Source organism: Ovis aries, chromosome 4 (genome assembly GCF_016772045.2).
Source record: "Ovis aries strain OAR_USU_Benz2616 breed Rambouillet chromosome 4, ARS-UI_Ramb_v3.0, whole genome shotgun sequence".
NCBI lineage: Eukaryota > Metazoa > Chordata > Mammalia > Artiodactyla > Bovidae > Ovis > Ovis aries.
Window position 1 is genome coordinate 104,136,458 of NC_056057.1, and position 20,876 is coordinate 104,157,333.

A 20,876-nucleotide genomic window follows, 5' to 3' on the forward strand; every position below is an offset into this window, starting at 1 on the left:
TCAGAACTTACCTCGGGCATAAAAAAAGGGTCACTTTGGAGGAGGAGCACCGCCAATTCCTCTTGGTTCAGTCCAGAGAGCCCATGGTTTGTCAGGACCCTGAAGTTATCTTCTGAGAGAACCTCGTGAGAATATTTGCATAAATTCCTGGAACGAAATAACAATGGTCAGCATTTCCACTTCACAGAAAATAAAGAAAAAGCAATCATCCAGGAAACCTTTCAAGTGAAAATCAATGCCCACATCCTTGGGTAACTAACGCAAGGTTGGTCCAGCTTCAAGAATACACTTTAAAAATATAAATTGATGAAACACGTAGATAGGCAAAGAGAATATGAGGATCTCTTCATAAATTACACACATGTATTCTTTTTGTTAAACTTTTTATTTTGTATTGGAGTATAGCTGATTGACAACATACACGTTATGCTTTAATTTATTGCAATCCTTCTTTAAACGTCTCCTCTCAGTCAGTTCAGCTCAGTTCAGTCACTCAGTCATGTCCGACTCTTTGCGACCCCATGAATCGCAGCACGCCAGGCCTCCCTGTCCATCACCAACTCCCAGAGTTCACTCAGACTCACGTCCATTGAGTCAGTGATGCCATCTCCTCTAGTATACGTTAATTACGTAAGACGAGGAAAAAATAGCAAAGAAACTGAGATCAATTTAGTGGAAATGACTGCTCATTGAGAGGCAAATAATAATTAGGATAACATATCCTAATGACAATAAAATCAATGGGATAAAAGAATTTCATTGATCAAACTAAACTAGATGAAACTGTTCCTTGCTTTATCACTGCTATGAATGTATGCCTATGTGATTTGTGACCACAAAGGAATGCAACAAGCTTGTCATCGCATATTTCAAACAACTTTACCAAGGAAGTGATAAAAATCCCCTTCACTTTAAGACTGATGATTTAGGTCTGACAGAACTTTCTGCGATGATGGACTTGTTCTATAATCTGAGCTTTCTGAGATGTAAGCCAGACATGACTAACGCACACGTGAAATATAGGTAGTAAGACTTAGGAAACTAAATTTTCCATTTTATTTCAATTAATCTAAATTTGAATAGCCTTATATGACTAATGGCCACAAGACTGCATGGCAGAGATTTAAACACTTGCTCTTAAAAATGTGGTGGGAGCAGTACCTTTACCATTATCACAAATTTAGAATATCCTAGGCTCCACTCCAGCTCGAGTGAATCAAAATCTGCCTTTCAACAAGACCCCCAAATCATAGTCACACTGATGTCCCATAAGCACTGAGTTATTAGACCAAGCATTGAGACGCTGACAGCACTGATGTTTTCATCAGACAAACATAACTTGACAATTAGCAATGTTCACCTAACAAATGTCTCCTACTTCTTAACTTATATACGTACACTCCCTATAATATCACCAACATCATCAGATTTATGGTTTTAATAGTTGCTAATGTGATGGGATCTTAATATTTTCCAGTTTGTACAACCATTATCAAATTGTCAGGTGGTTAGGTAATGGCCAGATTTTCACTATACAACCTTTATAAACCTTTCCTCTTTCACATTATTTTCTTGAGATTTATTTGAGAGTATTGCCTCAGTGGTTGGTGTTTCATTTTGATCTCCTGCTCTGCAGAAAACATGCTAGTAAATCTAGGGAGTGTGTCTCTTTCCCTCCAAGCACATTAACATAGAGTTTTATCACTTTTGCTACTTAACTAAGAAATAGATTCATGCTTTTAATTTGCACTTTAATTATTAGCAAGACTGAAATATTCCAAATGTAGGTTTGATGCTCATATTTCCTCTTACATTATTTGTTCATATCTTTTAACTGTTTATCTACAGATTTATAATTGTTCTTTATATTTTTAATGCTAATCTTTACCAGCCTTGTTTATTTCAAATAGTTTTGCATTTTTCCCTTTTTATCAAGAACTTATTAAGCTTTCTATTGCTCAATTTTTATACAATCAGATCCTTCCAATTCACCACTTGTAATTTAGCCCACTGTTTTAATACTTGAAAAATTAATTCTTCCACCACAGCTGGATAACTATATCATTTTGTTTCACTTTTAAAAAAGATATTTTCAAAAAAATAAAAAATAAAAAAGATATTTTCAACTTTAAAATATCTAGAGCTTATTTTGAAAACCAGCATCAGAGGGCAGAAGTGCTTTATATCTTTTCTCAGTAATGTCTATTGAATGGGATTCCTTTCTTACTATTTTATTGTCCAGAACTATTGTTTGTTAACTTTTTAGCAAATTTAGAATGCAGGGAATCCTTATTATGTTTTTATCAATTTACTATTCTGCTTTGCATCTGATACCATACAATATAAATGTTCTTTGCACCACATTTTAAATATTAACAGAATAATTTATCCTATTATCTGTTCTTTTCAAAAATTTCCTTAATATGCTCAAGTATTATTTTCTCTATAGAAACTGTATTATCGTTTTGTCAATTTCCACAAAATATCATATGGAATCTAATTTGTCTTAACTCCATACATTAGATTAGATATTATGTCATCTTACTATTTTAAATCTTCTGATTTTAGGACAGAAAATATCTCCTCATTTATTCAAGTCTTATGCTATTTTTCTTACTGAAAATTAAAATCTTTCTTTTCATAGTTCTCTTTCATTTCCCAAATATTAAACATAAATCAGTTGTCACTATTGTTTTTCGTTGTCACTGTAAACAGAAATGCAACTGACTGCAAAATTATCTTATTGAAATTGACAGTGATTTTTGTAATGTAAACACTTACATAAAAGTTATTCTCTAAGAATTGGTCTTTGAAAGTCACTATGCAAATGCCACTGTCTGTGTAAGGCATTTCTGAAACACTCTGGCATTGCTTTTGGGTCTAGCTGTAGGAACCCCAAAAGAAAAGTCAGAATCAACAACCATGGCAGCTGCCACCTGAGCCCTTAAAACCCAGCCAGCCCTCCCACACTCCCTGCTTCATGCAAAAGTCAAGGGCAGGTGGTCAGGCTCTATTGACAGCCTGTATCCCAGCCATTTTCTAGGGCGAGCACTCTCCTGGTTTTCTTCACCAGGAGTCCTGGCTTTTAGTGTGTTTCTGGCACTCCCTGATAAAGCTGACATCAGCTCTCTGCTTGCTCTTGGGGTTTGTGGTTTCAGATAACTGCTCCCCCACAGCCCTCACTCCCCAGAGCCCTCAGCAGCTATGCAAAACTACACCTTATCTCTCACAACCATCACGGGAGGGGGGCATCTATGAAGAGATTCTACAGCAGGAAGGGGCCCAGCCTCCACCCCAAAGCAGGAAACCCCTCCAGTACAGCTTTTACCAGACACGTGTGAGCCTCCCTACCTCTCTAGACTTCTTACTCCCCTGGGCATTGCCGCTAATGACCCTCTCAATCCGGAGCAGAAAATGAGCTCACTGAAACACCCCACCGCTAGGCAGCTTCTACCCTCTGGCTCAGAGATATCGGACAGCGGGTAGGTGGGAGGAATTAAGAACCTTTCTTTCCTTTGAGCTTCAGTCCAGGTGTTGTGGTCACAGTACCAAGACGATCGTACCTCGCCTATGGCCGGATTACAGTCATACTTGAAGACCCAGCCCCTCTCCAGATTCCAGCAACACACAGCCTCGGTCTTACCTGTCTTGCACCTGCTCTGCCCTTGCCAACGGGCAGTGGGGCACTTCCAAGGTCCTGGAAGTCAGTATTTCCTCTAAATAACTAAAGGCAACCAGGCAAGCCTATGAAGCCCTCTGCCTGGAGCCCCAAGAGTCTGGGCTTTCCCAGCCCACCTAAGACACTCATGCCCATAGGAGGAGCTCAGCCAGCACACATGGTGCTGGCTGGGTCCTTGATGCTGCCTGTCTGAGGGCCCAGATCACTCTTCATTTCTCATCTCCATCCTCAGGCAAACTATTCATTCCTCTAGATCCTATAATCCTCACCTTGAACCCAGCTTCAGTCAGCAGCATGTCATATCTAGCCTTGGGTTCTGACCTGCAGCTCCATCCCTGGGAGGCCCTGCTCTGTTTCCCCACATTTCCTAGACTTTTCCAAGCTTCTTAGAGGATTTATCTCCACCCTAATTTCAAAAAAGTGGGGCAGCTCTCACTCACTTATCTGGGGAGTGACTAAGACCAAGGACTTCCCAGGTGGCACTGGGAAGTGGTTAAAGAACCTGCTTGCCAATCCCGGAGACCTAAGAGACTCGGGTTTGATGGCTGGGTTGGGAAGATCCCCAACATTCCCCAGCATTCTTGCCTGGAGAATCCCATGGACAGAGGAGTCTGTGGGCTAGAGTCCACAGAGTCAGACACAAATGAAGTGACTTAGCCCATATGCATGCAAGTAAGACCAGAAGTACGGATGCTAACACTCATCACATAGTTTCTAAGTGACAGGTACTGGATCTATTATTTATAACCTATGAGGAAATATTCTACTTTTTATTTTGGGAAACTGAGGCTAGGTAACATGAGAAATAAAAGGTGACTCAAATAAGAGGAAAAGCTCATCACTGAACTCAGAACTCAAGAAAATTAAAAACATAATCTGGAAAAATAAAAACAAACAGGACTGAAAATTTTCCAAACCAAAAAGAAAAAAAAGAAAGCCATGCTAGACCATCCCAGTTACTGTTTCCTTGTTGCTCTTATTGTTTAGTAGCTAAGTTGTGTCCAGTTCTTTGCAACCCCATGGACTATAGCCCACCAGGCTCCTCTGTCCACGGGAGGCAAGAATACCAGAGTAGATTGCCATTTCTTTCTCCAGGAGATCTTCTCCAGGGATCGAACCTGGGTCTCTTGCATTGCAAGCAGATTCTTTACCATCTGAGCTACCAAGGAAGAATATGGTGTAGGAGGGACACAATAAATGATAGAAACTGTTTCTTGGGACTTCCCTGGCAGTGCAGTGGTTAAGACTCCATGCTTCCACTGCAGGGGGCACAGCTTCAATTCCTGGTTGGAAAACTAAGATCCTGCATGCATCTTAGCAAGGCCAAAAGGAAAAATGAAACTATTTTGGGCTTCCCAGGTGATGCCATTTGGTAAAGAATCTTCCTGCCAATGCAGGAGACTCAACAGGCGAGGGTTCGCTCCCTGGGTCAGGAATATCCCCTGGAATAGGAAAGGGCAACACACTCCAGTATTCTTGCCTGAGAAATCCCATGGACTAAGGAGCCTGGTGGGCTACAGTCCATGGGGTTGCAGAGTCAGACACGACTGAGCACGCTCACTTATGCTAGCCTATTTTCTATGGCAGTTCCCAGATCCATAAAGGCTATGTCTATACTTCATCAAGCAAATATTAACATCTAATAAATTATTTTTTAAAAAAGAAAAGAAACTGTTTCTCATGATTGGCATTGAGGAGACAAGTTCAGCAGCTGACTGATTCAACCTTTAGCCGAACCTGTCACGGTCAGGGCTTGATGGAGGTCATGTTTAGGTTTAAGATGCAGAAGCTTCCTTCTCACTTTCTTCTGATCACTCTGTCTCAGTTCCAGGTTCCTAATACTGGCTACGAGGCTTTAGCCAGGAAATGGTGTGAAAATCTCCCAAGGCCTCTTGAGGTTCTCAAAACCAGTGGTTCTCAAAGTAAAGTCCTCCGATCAGCATCACCTAGGAGGCTGTCAGAAACGCAAATTCTCAGGCCCTGTCCCAGACCTACAGAGTGAGTCTCAACTTTCTAGCTCACATCAGAATCGCTGAGAAGATTTGTTAGAACACAGATTGCTAGACACCACCCCCAGAGTTCCTGATCAGGAGGTCTGGGATAAGGGCTGAGTGTACACTTTTTACAAGCTCCTAGGTGATGCTAATGCTGCTGGACCAAAGGGCACACCTAGATAAGCATGTTCAAGGTGACCTCCTCCAACAAAAGGTTGACTCACAGCCATGGGACTCCCCACCTCCCAACACAGAAAAGAGCTCATCCATAAGCCCTTATGAACTGCCCAGGGGGAGACAAGGGTTTGCAGAAGGCTGCCTGCCCTTGGAGCAGATAAACTTCAAACAGCAAGAGTTGGGATAGGAAATGATAACTTTTCTAAAAAGAGCGAAGATGGCCTTGGGAGAGGCAAGAAGGTCTCTCAGGAATCTCAAGCCAAAAGCCTAAAAACAAATGATCTTTTCATTCTTTTCTTCCAGCCATGGAATGAAAGGTTATTTTAACCCTGGCAGGAAATGTTCCGCCAACCACAGATGAGGTCTAGCCTGCAGAGAGGTTCTCATCCCTGGCTACACATAATAACCAACTGGGCAGTGCTGAGAAATACCTAAGCCTGGCCACACCCTCAGAGACGGTTATTTAATTTGACAGGAGGTGGGACCCCAGATGATTTCAGTGTGCAGCCAGGGCTGGGAGTTGCTGGTTGGGCCTGTTGGATGAAATTCTAAGCTAGGTTCCTGAATTAGATATCCATACGTGTGAGCTCTGGCACTTCGCAAGTCAATAAACATAGGGTCAACCCTAAACCAGACCAACGAGAAAACGATAACCTTAGGGAGAGTCTTGGTTTTACTTTATTTTTATTTTTAAAAATAATTTTATTTCTTGCTCGCTCTCTTTTTTTTTTTTTTTTTTTTTTTGGCCTGTGCTAGGTCTTCGTTACTGCAAGCGCTTTTCTCTAGTTGTGGTATGCAGAAGCCACTCTCTAGTTGTAGGGGATTCTTAATGTGGTGGCTTCTCTTGTTGTGAAGCACAGACAGAGAGCCCAGACTTCAGTAGTTGCAGCTCATGGGCTTTAGAGCACAGGCTCAATAGCTGAGGCACATGAGCTTAGCTGCTCCGAGGCATGTGGGATCTGCCCAGACCAGGGACCAAACCCTTACCGCCTGCTCTTTACTACTGAGCCACCAGGGGAGCCCCAGTTTGTGTTTTTAATTGGAATACAATTGCTTTACAATGTTGCGTTAGTTTCTGCTGTACAGCCGCGTGAATCAGCCATAGGCATATCCTTCTTGAGCCGCCCTCCCATGCCACTCCTGTAAGTCATCACAGAGCCCTGAGCTGAGCTCCCTGTGTTACGCAGCAGCTTCTCACTAGCTATCGAATTTGCCCGTGGTCGTGCATAGATGTCAGTGCTTCTCTCAATCCATCCTGCTCTCTCCTTCCCCCACTGTCTCCACACGCCCATTCTCTAGAGAGTCTTGTTTTTCAACAGTTGTTTGTATCAAAACACCTCTTCCTTTCACCTGCTCTGCTCCCCAACACCTCATGGGAGGAGGGTGGACAGAATCAAAGAGCTAGTCAGTTTGTGTAGAACACAGGAAATAGCTCACCACGCCGCCAGCCAAGAGAGAAAGAAACCAAGACCTGTGAAAGATAAAAATCTAGAGAACATTAGTCTACAGAGTAAAATGGCGTCAGTCAAACCAACCCTGAAAAGTATCCAAGTCATGAGACTCCTATTCTGTATATGACTGTACCTCTGATGTTTGAGATTCGATTGCCAGTTACTAGAGGCAGGAATGATTCACCAAATCTGGAACTCCTAGTCAGATGGGGGAAAACCAGAGTAGACCAGCGAACACAGGAGCAGTCTAAGGAACAGTGTGCGGGAAGGGAAAGGGTGGAGCCGAAGAAACGGGCCTGCTTTAACCACAATGGTGTTACCCAGAGTATACCGGCTGCAAAGACGAGGTGCCCCCTGACTGCTGACTGTGGTGAGCCGCAGGTGCAGATGGCCAAGGTTCCCAGAATGGGAGAGGCGCGGGGTGGAGGAACTGACTGTAATCTCTGCCTGTGGCGCAGGGCGGAGGAACTGACTGTAATCTCTGATTGTACCAAAAGTAAGGCAGACTGTACAGGTGCCACACACTGTAGACAAGCTCCCCAGGTTGACCTATTTCTCTGGTCCTGGGGTTCTCAAACTCGACTCCCCATTAGAACCACCCATGGCCTTTTTTTTTTATTATTATTAATTGTCTTTATTTATTTTGGCTGTGCTGGGTCTTGGTTGCTGTGCAGGCTTTTCTCTAGCTGCAGAGAACAGGGCCTGCCCTCTAGCTGTGGTGCGAGAGCTTCTCATTACCGTGGCTGCTTTTGTGGTAAAGCACAGGCTCTGGGGTGCAGGCTCAACAGTTGCAGTGCATAAGCTTAGTTGCTCCAAGGCATGTGGGATCTTCCCGGGCTGGGAATCGAACACCCATCCCCTGCATTGGCAAGGCAGTTTCTTTACCACCGAGCCACCAGGGAAGCCCCACCCATGGCCTTTAAAAAGAACCCCAATGCCCAAGTCATACCCTATACCAATTAAATCAGAACATCCAGGGGTAGGACCTGGGCACCAGTATCTTTAAAAGATTCCTCAAGTGATTCCAATGTGAAGCGAAAGTTTGGCATCATTGCCCTAAGTCCACATCAGGACTGAGAAAAAGCATAGCAAGTGAAGACAGTGAAGAGCAGGAGATACTATGTAGCATGTGGGATCTTAGTTCCCTAACCCGGGATCAAACCGCCCCCCCCCTTGCAGAGGAAGCCTGGAGTCCTAAACACTAGACCACTAGGTAAGTCCTTGGTCTGAAACATATTAAAATTTTTTCTCAGTGAGGAAGCATTCAAAAATCATGAATGAGGTCTCCACTTTCTTCTCCCAAACTGAGTCCAACTTTTGTGCCCCAATTTGGTTAAATTGATTTCTCACTGGACTTGAGATCTGAAGTTCTTCTTTTATACCTTTTCTAAAACCATCTCGGGACCTTGACAATTCTAAAGTAGTCTGTAGATTCTTTGTCACCCCATGGACTGTAGCTTGCCAGGCTCTTCTGTCCATGGGATTCCCCAGGCAAAAATACTGGAGTAGATAGCCATTCCCTTCCCCAGGAGATCTTCCCAACCCAGGGATCAAACCCAGGACTCCCAAATTGCAGGTGGATTCTTTACCGTCTGAGCTAGCGGAGAAGCCCAAAGGTCACAGATACTAGTTTGGAAATAAATGTGGTCAGGAGCAGTAATCAAATTAGAACCTTTTTATGTAAACAAATCTATACTTACCTTAAATGTTTAATTCTGTCACCTCTACATTAAGTAAAAAGCAGAAAATATTTTGTTATCAGATTCTTTTTTAATCACTTATTTAAAATGTCAGGAAGACTCCACGGGAAGAGCACAATTAGTAACAAAGGGAACTTCCAGGGAGATTCCTCCTGGGTATATACCCTCACAAAAGACAAGTAACATGCAGAAGTAAATGGCAAACTTTGAAGACATTGTGCTAAGTGAAAGAAGCCAGATACAACAGGAAAAATATTGTATGATTCCATTTACAGGAAATTTCCAAAACAGCCAAATCCATGCAAACAGAATGTGGATTAGAGGTGACCAGAGGCTGTGGAGAGGAAAGAATGAGGTGTGCCCATGGATGGGTGTGGGGTTTCTTTTTGGGATTATGAAAATGTTCTGGAACCAGAAAGTGGAGATGGTTGCACAACATCGTGAATGTACTTATTGCCGTTGAACTGTACAGTTTACAATAAAAAACAAAATACAATAAAAGCAATTACAGGCAAAAATATATTGCTAAGAGGACAGAAAAAGAACAATGCAAATAAGAAACAACTGCCAAGAATCAGACACCACGTAAGACAAAGTTAAAAAACAAGCATTAGGCCATAGCAATATTTTTCTTGGATCTGTCTCTTGAAGCAAAGGGAATAAATGCAAAAAGAAACAAATGGGACCTAATTAAACTGAAAAGATTTTGCACAGCAAAGGAAGCCATTGGCAAAATGAGAAGACAACCTACTGAATAGGGGAGAATATTTGCAAACACTATGACCAACAAGGGATGAATAGCCAACGTATATAATATCCAACATATGTAAACAGCTCATACAGCTCAACATCAAGACAAAATCAAACAATTTAAAAATGGGCACAACTGAATAGGCATTTTTCCAAAGAGGAAATACAGATAGCCAACAAACACATGAAAAACTTCTCAGCATCACTGATTATCAGGGAAAGGCAAATCACAATCACAATGAGAGAGCACTTCACACCTGTCAGAACGGTTATCATCAAAAAGAACACGAACAACAAACGTTGGCAAGGATGTGGAGGAAATGGAACCCTCATACACTGTTGGTGGGAATGTAATTGGTGCAACCATTGTGGAGAAGAGTATGGAGGTCTCTCAGAAAACTAAAAGTAAAAACTACCACATGATCCATTAATTCCGATACTGGGTATATGTCTGAAAAAAGCAAAAACACCAATTTAAAAGGATACATACCCGATATTCACAGAAGCACTATTTACAATTGCCAAGTTATGGACGAAACCAAAGTGTCCATCAACAGACAGACAGATAAAGAAAATGTAGTATACTCTGGAATACCACAGTGGAACACTGCTGCTGCTGCTGCTGCTGCTGCTGCTGCTGCTGCTAAGCCGCTTCAATTGTGTCCGACTCTGTGTGACCCCATAGACGGCAGCCCACCAGGCTCCCCCCGACCCTGGGATTCTCCAGGCAAGAACACTGGAGTGGGTTGCCATTTCCTTCTCCAATGCGTGAAAGTGAAAAGTGAAAGTGAAGTTGCTCAGTCGTGTCCGACTCTTAGTGACCCCATGGACTATAGCCAACCAGGCTCTGTTGTCCATGGGATTTTCCGGGCAAGAGTACTGGAGTGGGGTGCCATTGCCTTCTCTGACAATGGAACACTACTCAGCCATAAAAAAGAACAAAATTTTGCCATTTGCAGAAACACAGAAGGACTTGGAGGACTTTACACTAACTGAAATAAGTCAGACAGAGAAAGAAAAGTACTGTGATATCACATATATATGAATCTAAAAAAATACAACAGTGAATATAACAAAGAGAAGCAGATTCACAGACACAGAGGGAACAAATGAGTGGTTTCCAGTGGGGGTAAGGGGAGGAGAAATGTAGCAGTAGGAGATACAAACTATTAGGTGTAAGATAGGCTCAAGGATATGCTGTACAAACTGGGGAACAGGGTCAATATTTTGTAATAACTATAAATGGAAAGAAACTTTAAAAAACTGCCTAAAACTTTTAAAAAAGAAATTTTAAAACAAGCAGTATGACTTAGAAGTGCTAGAGAGTAACAATATATAAACTAACAGTATATAAACAATAAATTTATATAAACAATATATAAACTAACAATATATAAAATATGAAAGTATTGAAACCATAATGAGGTACAACTTCACGTTCCTTGTACTGGCACAATTTGATGCCATCAATTGACAAGGATGTGAAACAAAGGAATGTTCATATTTTCCTGGTGGGACTAAAACTTGGTTTGCACACCTGGAGATTTGGTATCGGCCTCTAAAACTTAAGCATGGGAATTCTGCTACTAGATACCAAGGTAACTCTTCACGTATACACAAAGAAAGATATTCCAAATTATTAGTTTATAATAACAAAAAACTGAAAACAACCTGTATTTTAATAACAAGAAAACTGATACAAAAATCATGTACATTTGTACAAAAGAAAGCAATTGTTTATAAAAGAAAGAACTAGAGCAGTCCTTCTCTTAAAATGATGGGGTTTGGAGGCCCGTGTTGCTGTTGTTTAGTTGCTAAGTCGTGTCTGACTCTTTTGTGACCCCACAGACTGTAGCCCGCCAGGTTCCTTGGTCCGCAGGATTTCCCAGGTAACAATACTGGAGTGGATTGCCATTTCCTTCTCCAGGGAATCTTTCCAATCCAGAACTCAAGTACCTAGACACTTAGAAGTAATTAATCAAGCTAAGAAATGGTTCAATAAAATATGTTCTCTCTTCCTATCTTGACAAATGCACTTTCATAATGACCTGGAAGGCCAAGTTCAAATTTAGAACGCTCAGACTCCTTTGAGTTCTGTGATAGAATATATTAACAGTAGAATGAAGAAAGTCAGCCCTGGCTCCCACCTCCAGTCCATCACTTCTCTTCTCCCCATCAGGCTCTGTCCCACATTGCTAGTGCCATCAGACAGAGGCGATGAACATGCCAGCCTGTACATCCAAATTCCTTCCGCATGTCGGAAGACACAGGGAAGAGGCCCACTCAGGCCCTGGAAATGGGCTTGGGAATTCTAGGGTTCTGGGAATCCACAGCATAGTCTAGAACGATGAGGGGGAGGGGGAGGGCGCCAGAGGGAGGCCACTGGGTCCAGATGAGCACGATTCCTTAACTCCACAGACTCCTCAAAAGGTGAGCAGGTATAGACTTGGGCTAAAACTAGGACCATACAGCAGTGGGCACAGGGCAGAAATTTGTCTTGCCCAGGCCACAAGGTGTATAGAAACAGGGCTTTGTTAGCAGGAGTGAGTCTCAAACATTAAGTTGTGCAAACAAGATGAAATAAAGCAAATATTTGCATACCCAATCACTGATGTAATCTACAGCCTTGAAAACAGGCAAAACAATCCTAAATATTGCTTAGAAATAAATGCATGTGTAGAAAGATAATAAACATGTGGGGGAAAATAAATATCAAATGCAGAACCGTGTTGTGGGATTGTAAACTGGTATGGACATTATGGAAAACAGAATGGAGTTCCTCAAAAAATTAAAAATAGAACAACATATGATCCAGTGATCTCACTGCTGGGTGTATACCCAAAGGAAATGAAATCAGTATCTTGAAGAAATATCTGCATTCCCAAGTGGATCGCTGCATTATTCACAAGAGCCAAGACATGGAGCCAATCTGAGTGTGCATCCGCAGATGCATGGATAAAGAAGATGTGGTTTAGATGCACAAAATGACATGTTATTCAATCATAAACACAAGCAAGCTGCCATTTCTGACGTGTGAAACTAAAAGACCTTATGCTAGATGAAATAAGCCAGACACAGAAAGACAAAAACTGCATGATCTCACCTACACACGGAATCTAAGAAAGTCACACACATCAAATATGAGAGTAAAATGGTAGCTGCCAGGGATTTGAGTGGAGGAGGAGGGACATTGGTCAGAGAGTACAAACGCTCACCTATAAGATGAAGAAGTTCTGGATCTCTAAGGTACAGCTTGGTGACCGTAGTTGATAATAAATATCGTATACTTGAGACTTGCTAAGAGAGTTGTTATTAAATGTTCTCATCATTTAAAAAAAATGGGGGTAAATAGGACTTCCCTGGTGGCCTCAGTGGTTAAGACTTCCCACTCCCGACTTGCAGGGCCCTGGTTTAATCCCTGGTCAAGGAACTAGATCCCTCATGCCACAACTCAGAGTCCGCATGTCACAACGAAGATCTAAGATCCCCGTGGTGCAACTAAGACCCCAGCGCAGCCAAATGAATACATAAACTTTTTTAAAATGGGGGGTAAATAGATGAGGTGATAAATAGGTTAATCAGCTTGATAGAGGGAATCACTACACAATGTATGCTGCTGCTGCTAAGTCACTTTAGTCGTGTCCAACTCCGTGCGATCCCATAGATGGAAGCCAACCAGGCTCCCCCATCCCTGGGACTCTCCAGGCAAGAGTACTGGAGTGGGTTGCCATTTCCTTGACAAAATACTACATTGTATATCCTAAATGTGCACAAACTGGAAGCTGTTATGTTTACCACTAGTTATCACCTGTAAAATGAGGGAGATAATGAAAGATGATGCCATCCAACCATCTCATGGCATCACCGACTCGATGGATGTGAGTTTGAACAAGCTCCGGTTGGTGATGGACAGAGAAGCCTGGCGTGCTGCAGTCCATGGGGTCGCCAAGAGTCGGACACGACTGAGCAACTAGACTGAACTGTTTAAAGGTGAGAATTCCGGGCTTTTAACTGGTAATATTTTATTTCTGAAGCTGATTTGTGGATACACAGATTTTCACTGTATGTATATAGTGTCATAAGCAAATAACATATTTAAAACTTTCATAAGAAAATAATTTTAAAATTAAAACAATGAGATACAATTGTATACCCTTCAGATTAGCACAAATACAAAGTCTGGGCAGCGGTTCAGTCCCTGGTCAGGGAACTAAGATCTCACATGCTGTGAGGTGCAGTCAAAAAGTTAAAAGGAAAAGAAAAGAAAAAGTCTGATAATACCAAGTGCTAATTATCTATAAAATCAGGAAAGTGAGACTACCAAACATGAAAATGTCAATTGGCCCCATGGTTCAGATGGTAAAGAATCTACCTGCAATGCAGAAGACCCAGGTTCAATCCCTGGGTCAGAAAGATTCCCCTGAAGATAGGAATGGCAACCCACTCCAGTACTTTTGCCTGGGAAATTTCATGGACGGTGGAGCCCGGTGGGCTACATACAGTCCATGGGGTCACAAAGAGTCAGACATGACCCAACGACTAACACTTTCAAGGTAAAAATATTTATTACATTGATTTGTCAGAATCTGCACTGAACCCAGAAATTCCATTTCCTAATGGGTTTCTGTGGTGACTTAGACGGTAAAGAATTCCCCAGACATGTGGGAGACCTGGGTTCAATCCCTGGGTTAGGAAGATCCCCTGGAGGAGGGCATGGCTACCCACTCCAGTATCCTTGCCTGGAGAACCCCATGGACAGAGGAGGCTGGTGGCTACAGTCCATGGGGTCGCAGAGTCAGGCACGACTGAGCAACTAAGTATAGCATAGCACAATGATATACCTTGGAGAAGCTTTTGCCATGAGCACCAAGAGACAAGTATCCTCTTGGTAGCATGCTTCTTTGTAGCAAAAAATTAGAAATATTCTAAAAGTCCATTATTGCGGGAATAGGTACAAATTATACGATGAAATGCTATACAGCTGTTAAGATGAATAAACTAGATCCGTATAACGGCATGAATCGATTTTCAAAACACGACACTGAGTAAAAATTCTAAAACACGTAAAGCAACACTACATTTTGTATATGAATAAAAACATAGATGAGAGGAAATTTTAAAATCATGGATATACACCAAAATCATGACTGAGGTGGTTTCTGGGGAAAGAGGTAAATGAGATGAAGAGAAAAAAAACAATAACCTTAGGGATGTTATGATTTTCATTTTATTTTAAAATAAAAGAAGCAAAAATGAAAAATGTAAATATTTATTCTGAGAGGTGAATTATAAGCTTATTATACTATATATTGTTTTATATAGTGTAGCTTTTGGAATATACTCAGAATATATAGACTTTGATGCTTGTTATACTATTCTTTGCAATTTTTTAAATTTATGGAATAATTGATTCATTCTCTTCCTATCTACCCACCCCCACCCAAAGTTTCAATTACGCAAACAGGAAAGTCACACAAACAGGAAGAGCCCAGAGGATACACCCACAGCAGCAGAAGCCACAAAGCTAGTTGAAAGCACTCAGTCTGCTTTAAACAGTTAAACAGAAAATATGCTTACAAAAAATGTCTTGAACCTGAATTAATGAAAGATCACACTTCCACAGCTACTTGCCAATGCCAGTAGCTAAGTTAAGTTCTCCAGGGGACTGCCCTGGTGGTCCAATGGCTAAGACTCTGTGCTCTCAGTACAGGGGGCCTGGGTTTGATCCTTGGTCAGGGAACTAAGATCCTGAAATCCGCAACTAAGACCCACTGCAGTCAAGTAAATAAACAAATATTTTTTAAAAAAGAAGTTATGTAGATCTGGGTTCAACACTAACTTTGTCAGCTATCTGTTATGTGACCTTTGGTACAATTTTAAACAGCTCTAGGCCTGAGGTTCCTTACATTAAACTGAAACTGAAACTGAAGCAAGCCCTGTCATCAACTAAAATGTCTAGCTAAAAGCAACTTAAAAAAATCAGAACTGCAGAATTTATAGGAGAAATCCAGTTTATAAATAATAGTAAAACAGAGGAAAATTTATAAGGCCAGCAAAAGGCAAACAAGTCCTCACGAAAACAGAGAACAGTTACTGAACTAAATGTTAATCTCAACATGGGCATCATTGGTCAACAGAGCCCATCACCCTGTAATCCACAAAAAAAGCCCTTAGACTCCCATGCGTCACACCCATCTTTTAGAAGATAAGGTTTTATAAGTTGCTAAGAAAGGGAGAATATTTTAAAACATACTTGGGGCAAAAACATATTTTCTAGGCTTTGAGACAAAAGAAAAAGAATTCTCCAATGGTCCTTATTATGAGCACATGATTTACATTAATGGATTAAAACTTTTTAATCCTCAAACTCAAAAGTGATATATAAACAATTTAAAAATATGACTAGACCAATACACTTAAGAAATAAGACTTTATCACTCAACTAAAAAAAAGAAAAAAGACTTTCATGAATTCTCCAGAAAATCCACCCAAACTTGCATAAACTAAATTATTCCTACAGACCATATTATTCATATAGTACATATTCCCCTTTTAAAATATGGAAAAGTACAGGTCAACTACCCAATTTATGAACTTAAAACAGTTTTGATGTTTCAAACAACAAAGAATAATAATTATAAAGAAACAAACTAAAGTTTCTAAAGGTAGTGTGCGTGATAAAACTAAGTTTCTAAATATATTACATATATTGCAACATATTAAAACAATTATAGATTATGTCTGCACAGGTTTTATTCCCTGTAAATGCAAGTCCAAATATACGGCAGTCAGAGAAATTTGAAAACCAACTGGATATTATATGATATTAAAATTATAATTGTAAAAAAAGTGATCATTGCACTGCAGTTATATTAATAGAGTCCTTCATCCTTGGAGATACTAGAGTATTTTACAAAGCAACTAAACTCTGGCATTTGGCTTAAAATAACACATTGGTGTTGGGACTGGGGATGGGAAGGGGAGAATAAATGAGCCAAGACTGGCCTTACTTTGAAAACTGTTGAAACTATGGGTACATAGGGGTTCATCATTCTCTCCTCTCTACTTTAGTGTATGTTGAAAATACTCATAGTAAAAAAAAAAATGTAAAGACAAGAAGCTTATGTATTTAAAACTAAAAGCCAGCACTAACTGGTGAAGAATTTTTCACAACAAAACAGGAAAGACTACAAAGCCTTTCATCCCCGTTGTTATTTGGTAGAGCACTAGAATGTTCCTTCCTTTTTTTTTTTTTGTCTTAATCTCTACCCTCTTTTCCTCCTTCCTGGTTTCATCTGTTACTGACTTAGACGACTTCTTCCAAACTCATACCTTCCTAAAACTCAGAAACAGACTTTCAAATTGTTGCCTCGCAACACAATAAATATCTCTTTTTAATAACAACGGAGCATATTTTGAAAATTTTGCTCTAAACGAATTTAAAAAAAAATAATCTCATCTAATCTCATCCATTTACAACCTCTGTCTTGTATGTTTTATCACACAAGTATTGGAGTGAGAAATCTAAAGTTCTTGGTGAGTATGTGCAGGCTGAAAAGTTTGAAGACCACCCACCATTTTGGACACTAAGACACCACTGAAAGTTTTTAAGGAGGGAGGAAGTGTGACAAATGCTACATGAAGAAAAACAATTTAGCAGAAGTACATACAGATAGGAAAGATGGGGACAAAGACTGTGGTCAGAGAAAATCATTCACTAGTTCAACAAGACATTCATTTAGAAGTGAGATTGAAAAGTAGGAAATAGAAAGGGAAGGCTTAGGAGTGCTCAAGGAAAGGACTTACTGATTAATGGTTAAGGTAATGTGAAGGAGGAAGAAGAGGCTGAGGGGAGTGTCAGAAACCCTGCCCTGGGGGAAAGAAAATGGGTTTGACTCCGACTGGTATGATATTTAGACGCAGATACTTCTCAGACACCTGGAGATGAAGAACCTAGAGTCGACTAAACGCCTGCGGAAGTACACAAGGGAGCCATCTTTGTAAATGTGACAACTGAACCCAATGGTGTCAGGGCTTTTGGGGAGAGAAGTGGAAGACAGGCCCATCAATAAGGTTAACCCAAACGTTGGGGCATACCTATATTCAGGAGACAAAACAAGTGGAAACACAGAAGCGGCTGCCTGGGAGACACTGCAGCACCATATCAAAGTGGTCCCAAGAGTGGTTTGGTCAAAGGGTGGTTGGCCAAATGTTCAGGCCACCTTGGCGACCACGAGGAAGGATCTGTAAGCGACCACGAGGAAGGATCTGTGAGCGGACCCATCGTTGGTAACCTTGAATAGGACCATTCTGGTCCGGTGGAGCGGTCTAGAGTCAGGTATCAAAAAAGGGATAATAAGAGGGGGGAGAGAGGTGGCTAGGAATGGAGGGCCAAAGCAGAGCCCCGCAGGCGCCGCGATGGAGACAGATCCCAGGGGCCAGGCGCGCCTGGGGGTCTGGGAAGACCACACAAAAAGCCCTAGCGGGTAAGGTAGCCGAGAGGGAGAGACTTAAGTTTCCAGAGGGTGGAGGCATTTTCGGTGGTTCCCAAACCTGCCTCCAAACCCTCTAGAACCTGGCATGCCCAAAAGAAATTTATTCTTACGAGAAAAGCGAAAGTGTTAGTTGCTCAGTCGTGTCCGACTCTTTGCAACTCCATGGACTGTAGCCCCCCAGGCTCCTCTGGCAAGAGTACTGGAGGAGGTTGCCATGCCCTCCTCCAAGGGATCTTCCCGACCCAGGGATCGACCCCGGGTGTTCCGCATTGCAGACAGACCCTTATGGAAGTGGGAAGTTCATCGTAGTCTTCACCGGGGCAATAGCGCCCTAGCCATACTGGAGGAAAGGTCCGACGACGCTGGAGGGGAGGAAACCTCCAAGAGACAAAGCGCGGGCCCCTCGAGGAGCAAGGCAGAGGCATAGGGCGCGCGGTCCCAGCGAGGGCGCGCCCCTCCAGAGCAGCAGCCACCGTCCTCCCGGAGCCGGGACCCGGGGAAGCCGCCCCTCCCGCTCACGGCACTCACCGCTCCGACTGCGAATAGTGGCACCGGCCCAGCAGGTTGAGCTTGCAGAGGTGCAGGTTCCCGCAGGGTTTGTTGCAGTACTTGCGACGGCAGACCCGGGCTCGAGTGGTGGCTACCACGGACCGGGTGACCCCTTCCTTGCCGCCCATCTCCAACACCACGAAGCGGTCGGGCCCGGCCTCCTCCAGCACCTCGCAGAGCTGCGCCTCGGAGAGCTGCATCTCGCGGAGCAGAGCTTCCAGGGCCATGCGCCCCCCGTGGGCGCACAGGATCTTGGTGATGAAGCTGCACACCCCGGGGTCCGCCATGGCGCGCTATACTGGCCTGACCTCCGCGCGGGACTCGGCTGCCGGGAGAATCGAAACTTACTAGAGTCCCTGAGGCGGGGGGCGGGCGCCGCGCGGGTTGGGCGCGCCCGGGGCCAGCGAGCGAGCGTGCGCTGTCCGCCGCCCGTTAGCCTAGCCTGTCGGTTTCGGTTTCCGAAAAGCTCGGGTCGAGAGGCCAGATCTCACCGACCCCGGTCCCTGCGTCAGATCAAAAGGCGATCGCGACGGCCACCTCGTGCAAAGAGAGCGAACAAGTGCGGGCTTGTCTGCGGGCGACCGTGGAGACCACCGGACGGCTGCCCCCTCGTCTCCAGGCTCCTGGAGGGTCAGGTTCCCCAGCGGGGCGCCGAGAGGCTTCTTTGGAAAGAAGAGAAACTAAAAGGGGAAAAAAAATAACCTCTCGGCTCCGGCAGAGCTTTTATAAGCCAGACGAAGCGGCGAATGACGCGAGTCTTGGGAGCCCTCTTGAGGAGCCCTCTGTTCTCTACCCCACCCATCCCCGGAAAGAACGGACCCAAGAGAGCGCCTGCTCTGAGCCCCGCGCCCTGCCTCCGATATTAGTTGTTGTTGTTCAGTCGCTCAGGCCGACTCTTTGTGACCGCATGGACTGCAGCCCGCCAGGCTTCCCTGTCCTTCACCATCTCCTGGAGTTTGCACCAACTCGAGTCGGTGATGCCATCCAACCATCTCGTCCTCTGTCGCCCCTTTCTCCCCCTGCCCTCAGTCTTTCTCAGCATCAGGGTCTTTCCCAATGATTGAGCTCTTCACATCAGGTGGCCAGAGTATTGGAGCTTCAGCTTCAGCATCAGTAATCTTCACAGCTCCACGAGTTAGATAGTATTATCCTCACTCTCCTCCAGGAAGTAATCTGAGCAAACAGCCAACAGCTGGAGCCAGAATACTACCCAAGGTTTCCCAAATCTGGCCCCCAGACTCCAGATTGAGGTCTGCCTGGCAGGGACCACTGGGTAGTGTCTTTCTCAGCACCCGACCTTCTCCAAGAACAATCATTATTGCTTTCCCGCTTTTTCACCTTTTTTTGAGTTCTTTGAAGAACCACTTCTTGACACATTCTTGCCTGTCTATAACCATCAACAGAGGTGCCCCAGGCATGCTTAGACAGATCCCAGGACTTAAGCTAGATATCCTCTCTTTGAATATTTGGACACGATCTTTTCCCCTTCGGTGGGGACTCCCTTAAGCCCGCAGAGTTGGTATAAAAGAAAAAAGTGAAAGTGAAAGTTGCTCAGTCTGTCTGGCTCCTGGGGATTCCATGGACTGTAGTCCACCAGGCTTGTCTATCCATGTAATTCTCCAGGCCAGAATACTGGAGTGGGTAGCTGTTCCCTTTTGCAGATCTTCCCAACCCAGGGATCGAACCCAGGTCTCCCACATTTGCAGGCAAAGTCTTCACCATCTGAGCCACCGTATAGAGATTAAAGTGAAAACGTTTGAGCTACAGAGGATGCAGAAATAAATTTATCTGAATTTCTCTTAGTCTGAGTAAAGCAAAAGCCTAAAGAAAATGCAGCTACCTTTCACCCCGTTCCAAGGGAGTTTCCTGCTAACTCAATTGCCCTGCAGACAGAATATCCATTGCAGTTAGCATTAAAAAACCGGATAGAACCTTCCATACCCCTCTGCAGCTGCTGCTGCTGCGTCGCTTCAGTCCTGTCCGACTCTGTGTGACCCCATAGACGGCAGTCCACCAGGCTCCTCTGTCCCTGGGATTTTCCAGGCAAGAACACTGGAGTGGGTTGCCATTTCCTTCTCCAA

General features: G+C 43.2%; 1 protein-coding gene across 1 annotated transcript in view; it reads right to left on the bottom strand.

The window, feature by feature from the left end:
* ZC3HAV1 (zinc finger CCCH-type containing, antiviral 1) overlaps positions 1-19,144 on the bottom strand; it is a 50,871-nt gene extending 31,727 nt beyond the window's left edge. Inside the window, exons 1-2 of the mRNA XM_027968858.2 lie at positions 18,775-19,144; positions 12-147 (exon numbers count right to left, since the gene is read on the bottom strand). Of these exons, the coding sequence (XP_027824659.2) occupies positions 12-147; positions 18,775-19,082 (444 nt within the window). The 5' untranslated portion in view covers positions 19,083-19,144. The remainder of the gene's footprint in view (positions 1-11; positions 148-18,774) is intronic.
* Between the last annotated feature and the right edge of the window lie 1,732 nt (positions 19,145-20,876).